This window comes from Ylistrum balloti, unplaced genomic scaffold (assembly GCF_031769215.1).
Source record: "Ylistrum balloti isolate Yb309-2 unplaced genomic scaffold, AGI_CSIRO_Ybal_v1 Utg370488, whole genome shotgun sequence".
In the NCBI taxonomy this organism is placed as follows: Eukaryota; Metazoa; Mollusca; class Bivalvia; order Pectinida; family Pectinidae; genus Ylistrum; species Ylistrum balloti.
The window spans coordinates 70,162-77,483 of NW_026782318.1; the positions used below are offsets into that span (position 1 = coordinate 70,162).

Sequence of the window (7,322 nt, forward strand, 5' to 3'; positions counted from 1 at the left end):
GAATCATAACGGGAGCCCATGCCCAATGTTTCAAAAGAGGCACACACCTGTTTACCCTCTGACGAGGAAGCTACACATGTTTACCCTCTGACGACGAAGCTTTTATTGTATCTCCGACAATAAGAATGTAATTTGTTTTATGACATTATACGGAAACCCACTGTCAGCCGTCAATGTATTACATACACTGTATAGTCTCTAGTATACTGTTGTAGTAGCAATGTGCTTTAACAGTGCAAATTTCTTACCTTCTGTTTGCATTACAATGTGACCAGCTGACTAGAGTATTTGCATTAAAAAACAAAGGTTTGGTTATATTTCTTTACGTCCTACCAACAACTACGTTAATTTAAGGACGGCCTTCTGGTGTATGCGAATGCATGTGTTAAATGTATGCATGCGTATGTTTTCCAATTGACAAAATATTGTTGCCTTACGTCCTATTAACAGCCAGAATTATCTAAGGATGTGCCAGGTTTGGAAGTTGGAAGATGGCGGACACCGGGGTTTCACGGATGAAAACACAGACCCGCAGACAGTACCTAGCTACTGTCCAATATATGATTATAGCCTGTGTCTCACAAGTGAAGTTTAGTGACAATCTAATTTGTGAAACTCGTGGTCTTTAAGTAAAATTGAAACAGACAAGGTCAGATGTTAGCGAAACAAAACCATACATATCAGTGGTAGAATATCAGGACTCGTATCATATGATAATGAGCTAGTTCACCTCATTACGTGACTATACCATCAGGGGTATGCTAGGCCTGTTTGTCAAATAGAAAATAGTTGGTCACATCACATGTCGAGAAAATGATTTGTAGGATTTTCAAACTGTTTCGTTATTATAATGGTAATTTAAAAATCTACAATGATTTTAAAGACGTATTTATACATACGTTGTACCAGGAAGTTCAGTATAAAGCACATGCAGTGATTCTAGTGAACACGATATGTCGAAAGGTCAAATCGTTATATGTATCAGATGAACGATTTTAAGTATGACGTTTCTTTATACAGTTCGGTCTGTGAATGCTTACTGTGCAATGTGTATAAGGTAAACATATTTATGTTGTTGTAATCTGTCTGGCAGCTATTCATATTACAACAAAAACAAGACACAACATAAATACGTTGATCAGTTTTATTGGCCATTAAGGATGAACTCAATTGACTGATATATATGGTAAAATAGAGATAATGAAGTACTTGTATGTGCTCATCAATTATGGATAAATAGATATTGTATGTTGCCTTAAAGCATGATAATAAAACAAAAAAATCGCACATGTTCAGCTAGTGAAAAATAAGCTATTAGTATATGATATGATATCTGTATAAGAATGGGATTGATGAAAAAGTTTAAATTGTAAAATATAATAAATGTCTTATTAAAATAAATAAAAATTACATATGAAATAAAAATTCTCACGACCTACACCGTACAGAAGGAAACAAAAAGGAACACCGACACATTATCAACAATCCCTTCCCCATATCGTGTGTAAATATTCACGTGAACTTTAAGGTTTTTTTCGCTGTCGGCTGGTAAACCAAGAACAAATGCGACGTAAACAGGTACAGCTTAAAGGCGACTGATTGTTTCCGTTAACACTGAAGCCATTTGTGATTTCCCACCTAACGTACATATACATCGCTTGGTTTTAAGCATGTAAGTTTTACATACGTACATGTTAAACTAGCGAGAGAGGAAAATTAAAACGCAGCTCATTGTAGGCAATGGACACCTTTTATTTAAACATTGTATAATATACATTTTTAGTGATATCATTCTCCCCTTTCTTCCATATAACGATTTATAAATACCGTTGGTCCATACGACAATAAAACATGTATGTTATTTTCTTGTCCAGATCACATGAGACAGAGAGATAGGAACGTGACACGGCGTTGACGGGAACAACTTGGTATGCTCTTATTGCCACATGAACACATGTTAACTCCATCCACACTAAGGAACAGTTGACCCTGTCGGTAAACTTTCCCTCCATCAATACATGTGCCTATAAAACCAAACGTTCATCAATTTTAGATACATTTTACAAATTTGTAAGAAATCATAACAAATAGCGTGTAGAAAAAGCACCCTATTCATTTATGGATTGTGATTATGCTGACATGTTGGTATTTTTTTCTTGATTTTGTTCCCATTATGACCTAGATTTATTGAATTTTGAATTGACATGTTGGAATATATATATATATATGGGCAAGAATTAGCTAACGTAACCCTAAGTGTGACATTGCAAGAAAAACAATATTTATAAGCCTACAACTTTTGTTTGAAGTATAACTGTAAATGGTGTCTTTCTATGTGTAACAAAAAAAGTCATTTTGAAACTTACTTCAGTTAAGAACAATGAGAATTAATGAATTTAGAGCATGTAACCTTGACATTATTTCCAAACTGAGATTGATGATTCTTTGACCTGTTTAAAGTTTAGTATTAGGTTTGTTTATCTCAAAACATTGTCAATCATCTCGACCTAACAAATTACATTTTGTAAATTTATCATGTATTTCAGAAATTCTATGAAAACAGGTTTCCTCTTATTGTTCTGTCAATGTTACATGCAACTATTAAGAGATAAATATAATCAGAATTATGTTCTTGGTAAACAAGAAAAGTCATTTTTTCATTATGTTACTATCGTATAAAGAAAATTCTATCAATACTTTTGCAACCTTCTCATTTCAGTAATAAAGTAATTACACATATGTTGCATGTAACATGGACACAAAAAATATAAATCATAAAGCATGTCATAAATGCTATTGAAACATATAAAAAGCCCCCCAATACACTATCTGTATGTAAATTATAATTATACTCCCACATATCTCAAATATAATATCGTTTAAGTAGTCGCATGTAACATTGACACCAAAAACGTGCAACTATTTATTTTCGAGTCAAGGATACGTACGGAAATCGTCCCCACCAAAAAACGCTATCGTGAGGTCAAACATGTTTCAAATACCAGATCTACTGTTTTTTGTTGAAAAATACAAAGAAAAAATCACACAATATTATCAAAGATCATATTTTACTCCAAATGTGTGCGTAACACTTCGTTACGTGATCAAAATTACCAGATTCCGTGATCTCGTCGAGTTCCTCTACACCAATAGACGCTATTTTTGAAAACTGCATAGTCACGTGTTAACGTTACTGGAAGCGGGTCGAAATATCGCAAAAATATTATCGTTACGCGATCTGTTACAGGAATACAACTGTTCCAAAGAGAGGGGATATTTTAGGGTAGTTTGGACACGAAAATTAATTATATTTTATTACTTGATATATTTTCCGAACTCCAGTTGATTGATGAAAATTACAACAATTATATCGTACCTTGTGTTGACACTGCGTAAATTTGCAAATGCCGTGTCGATGATGCTTTTCCAAACAAATTTATTGAGGGAAAAGTGCACGTAACGTTTGTTGACGCGAAAGGTTACGTACATTGGTCTATTTTCAATCCCATTTTTTTGCAGCATTAATCAAATCCTGTACAGAACAAGCGTTTTTTTATCGATAGACAGGTCATTTTGCAGTTGATTAACAACTTTTACAGAACCACAATTCTTCAGGTATTTGATAAATACGACTCGGAGTTTCACTACTGCAGAAATGTCACACTTTTTGCCTATAATTTATCCACTGGCAGAGTACAACTTGTGTTGCTTCCTTACTATTTCATCGATTAGATCAATTTGTTTTTTCATATGACGATAAAAATAAACCAACTTTAATTTTTAAACAATGTCTATTCTCCATACTTGCATGATTTTGTTTGTATTTTATTGGATAAACAACTTTGACACTAAAATTTCATTAGCGATTTCTTGCCTATATATGTATATATATATTTTTTAAATATTAAATATTTTATCGAACTTGAATTGCAATTGTTGATATGTTTGTATTTTCTTGATTTTTTTTTTCAATTTTATCCACGTTTTATTGATTTCTAATTTGGATTATGATTATTTTGACATGTTGGTATTTCAACGTTTTTTCCTTTTTATGAAATGTTAATTCTAGGACTATTGTATCGGGGGTAATAAACCCAAAGAAACCAAGTCACATTAACTATATGGCTTCCTTGAGTAACCGTGGAATCAATTAACAAAATATCCCAACGAAAGTCGGTGGTTTTGAATAGAAAAGGGGCTTTCATAGGAGATATTGCACATCCTTGTCAAGCTAGGAATACAGGTACTCAAGTGAAATCTTTGTTATTTCATCTCTGTGGGACTAACGACGGTTTACAATGATCCCAATTGGATATTTATAAATTGAGATGTAGATATCGAGGTAAAAATACCAAGTTATGACATGACTGTCATTAACGTGCTTCATATGGCCACCACTTTTTCGTCAGTATTAAATAAAAAGCGCAAGGAATAGGCTCGATGTCATGCTAATATTGTTATAACGTTTCAGTGTGACTTCGCTATAAAATAAAAGCGTCAGTCAGTGGTCACATAATCCGTGAACACCATCTCAAGATGCTCTCAGTTGCATCGATCAGAAGCAGAAGACGCTTACTCTTCCGGAACACCTAATGTGATTATCTTTGAACTTTTCAGGAGTCTACATGTAAATCTTTCATTTGGTCATATTTTGCCCGAGTTTCATTTAATTTGAATTTGGATTATGATTGCGTGATATGTTGGTGTTTGTTTCTATTGGGAGGATGTGGAAAATCCCATATCATGTGAAGTGTAAACAGACAGATTCAATCATCCATTGATTTAAATCCAATTCAGGGAGTCCCCGTTCCGTTTGATTGCACTTGAGTTGATATGTTTAATCTTTTGCTGAATATTGATGTAGAATTTCAAACTTTAAAATGCTGCGCGGATAAAATGTTAGAGGAATACGCATTCTAATGTCAGTAGAATTATGATCCTCCAGTGCGCGGCGGAATTAGCGCGGTAAATCGCAATGGATATAATAAACTTATTGGACACTATATAATTTGATATTGACTTAAGCATCTCCCCTCTGTTGCAGATTCGCATTTTTTCTATCCATTGTACTAAGCAACATCGAATTCCCATTACCTGGACACACCCTACAGTTTCCTTTTCCACCTCTATCATCACGACAGGCTACTGGTGGACACTGCCATTTCTTACAGACGTGGAATCGTCCAACCTGCATACAGTAATGGTCCCGGCCGACACTCGGACGGTCTTGCCTAACATTCGTGATAACACAATTTCCTATTGTCATTTTCAAGCCTGGAAAGAGACAAGGTAAACATGGTTATTGTTTTTATTTATTTTGAATTTCCTCTCAACAACCAGAGGTCCAAGAGGGATCCTGGTCCCCACTGTAGTTTGAGTATTTTTTTCTCTTTTATCTTCTTTTATTTCTTGATCATGATTATATGAAATTGGAAAATTTACTTTAAAAAGTAGCGAAAATTAAAATATCTAAATTTCATTGACTAAAACAACGACCACTGACAAAACTAAAAGAACACAACTAGAGACCAAAAGAAATTACAAAAACAAACCTTCATGGTTTCAGCGATGTTTGTTACATCTCCAAACATTTGCCTTGCCAGGCACACTCAGGTGAACTTACATTTGAAACTTAGAAATGATCCATTCATTTCTTCGACAAAAATAGCGATAACAAATTATGACTGTCAAGAAAAAAATAAGAAGAAGAAAATGAACAAAATGACCTCCTGTCTAATATTTTGTTTTGCGATCTATCTCAATATTGACAATACGTATCAATGCTCAAAGCGAAAGATACAAGTAACATTAGATATTGAGAGATAGCGATAGAATAATCATAACTGTCAAAATTCAAGATGGCCGCCTGTTGAGAGATTTTGTTTTTTCTATCAATCCGGGCACTAAGGTCACATTTGTTAATTGTATGCACAGTACACATATACATCTTATTTAACTGTATCTTTTTCAAAACAATAACCAAACTATTTCAGCCTATACTAATCACTCTTGTTAGCCTGCCGGGTGTTAGCATGCGAGGGTGCTTACTGTGGGAGGACTGGTGACCCTTCACGTTTCTTCTGAGAATCTAAAAACCTAAAAGAAATGTGCTTGTTTTCTGCGAATGCAGTTAACGTTTACCAAAAAGCTGACCAAATGCAAGTTAACAACCTTTTTTTATTATTATTTTTTTTATGAAAGATCTTGATCGTAGAAACCTGGAATACTACCATACGGAAGTCTTTAAGAGGATTCATTTTTACCAACTGTTATAAAAAGACATGTTTAAAGTGATCGTTCGTTGATGTACAATATAAATTATAGTAAGTAGAATGTATGGTTATGTTCATAAATGTGGTCAGAATCATTATTTGAAACTCAAATGGAAGAAAACGTCGCCCCAAAAATAGCAAAGAATGCCCCTGATTTCAATGAAACAATTAAAAAGATATCAAAATGGATGTTTCTTACTAGAAAAGTTAAAATGCTTAGTCATCACAGTTGAAAAATTGCTTGGCACCTCTCAGTTAAAAATAGCACGAGTGCATGACTTGTTTGTCTCAGTCTGGTAGGAATGATCAAGTATAGCATTTGTAAAATCTCAAATTCGAAGACCAATGTCCACAAGCACGCCACTTGGCAATATCAAAGACATATATAAACGTAAAAGGAACATACACACGTAAAACACATGTGTTTGTGTAAATGTATATAACAGAAGCCAAATATTGAATTAAACTGCATCATTAAGCTGTTTCGTACTTCTAGGAATCGTCAGTGATGTTAAGAGTACAAATATTGAAACCTTCGAATGGAAAAAATATCAAAATCTAGATACAGAGGAACTGCAGCAGCATTGATCGTCTTAGTCCTAGTTTCTGATATATCTGATGATCTTGGAAGATTTGTTTAGTGTATACTCTGAACCACACTACTATTGGAATGAATTATACAGTATTTAAGATGTACTATTTTTAGATAGCCTTGGGATACTAGAACATAATCCATGAAAATAACATACTTACCTGTACTGGGTGTTAGGAAGAGACAAATTAACACGAGAATGGAATACATATTCATTGTATTCCATATAACAGATGTAAACATGTTTGTCGTCGACTTCTTAATGGTTATCTCCCTTTGACACTCTACCTTATGTACATGTTTTCATCACCATATGTCATATGAAGGTTTTTTTATCAATGATGAGGTCAGTAAAACGTACATTACTAGTAAGCTAAAGTTCAAATAGTCAATATAAAAAAAGTTGTTATTTCCATGCCCAATCAATGCTACGTTCTCTAGGCTTCACGAAACACACC

General features: G+C 33.9%; 1 protein-coding gene across 1 annotated transcript; it reads right to left on the reverse strand.

The window, feature by feature from the left end:
* Positions 1–1,875: 1,875 nt before the first annotated feature.
* On the reverse strand, positions 1,876–7,080 carry LOC132555419 (uncharacterized). The gene is made up of 3 exons (XM_060219770.1): positions 7,026–7,080; positions 5,095–5,274; positions 1,876–2,024 (listed from the first exon to the last, which is right to left on the reverse strand). Exons 1-3 carry the CDS (start codon positions 7,078–7,080, stop codon positions 1,876–1,878), a joined length of 384 nt encoding a protein of 127 aa, XP_060075753.1.
* Between the last annotated feature and the right edge of the window lie 242 nt (positions 7,081–7,322).

Excerpts from the sequence above, each read along its gene's own strand:
- LOC132555419 (XM_060219770.1), bottom strand. The coding sequence starts at position 7,080 with ATGAATATGTATTCCATTCTCGTGTTAATTTGTCTCTTCCTAACACCC. Across the intron at positions 5,275-7,025 it reads CTTCCTAACACCCAGTACAG|GCTTGAAAATGACAATAGGA; the intron begins GTAAGTATGTTA and ends GTCTCTTTCCAG. Across the intron at positions 2,025-5,094 it reads AAACTGTAGGGTGTGTCCAG|GCACATGTATTGATGGAGGG; the intron begins GTAATGGGAATT and ends TTGGTTTTATAG.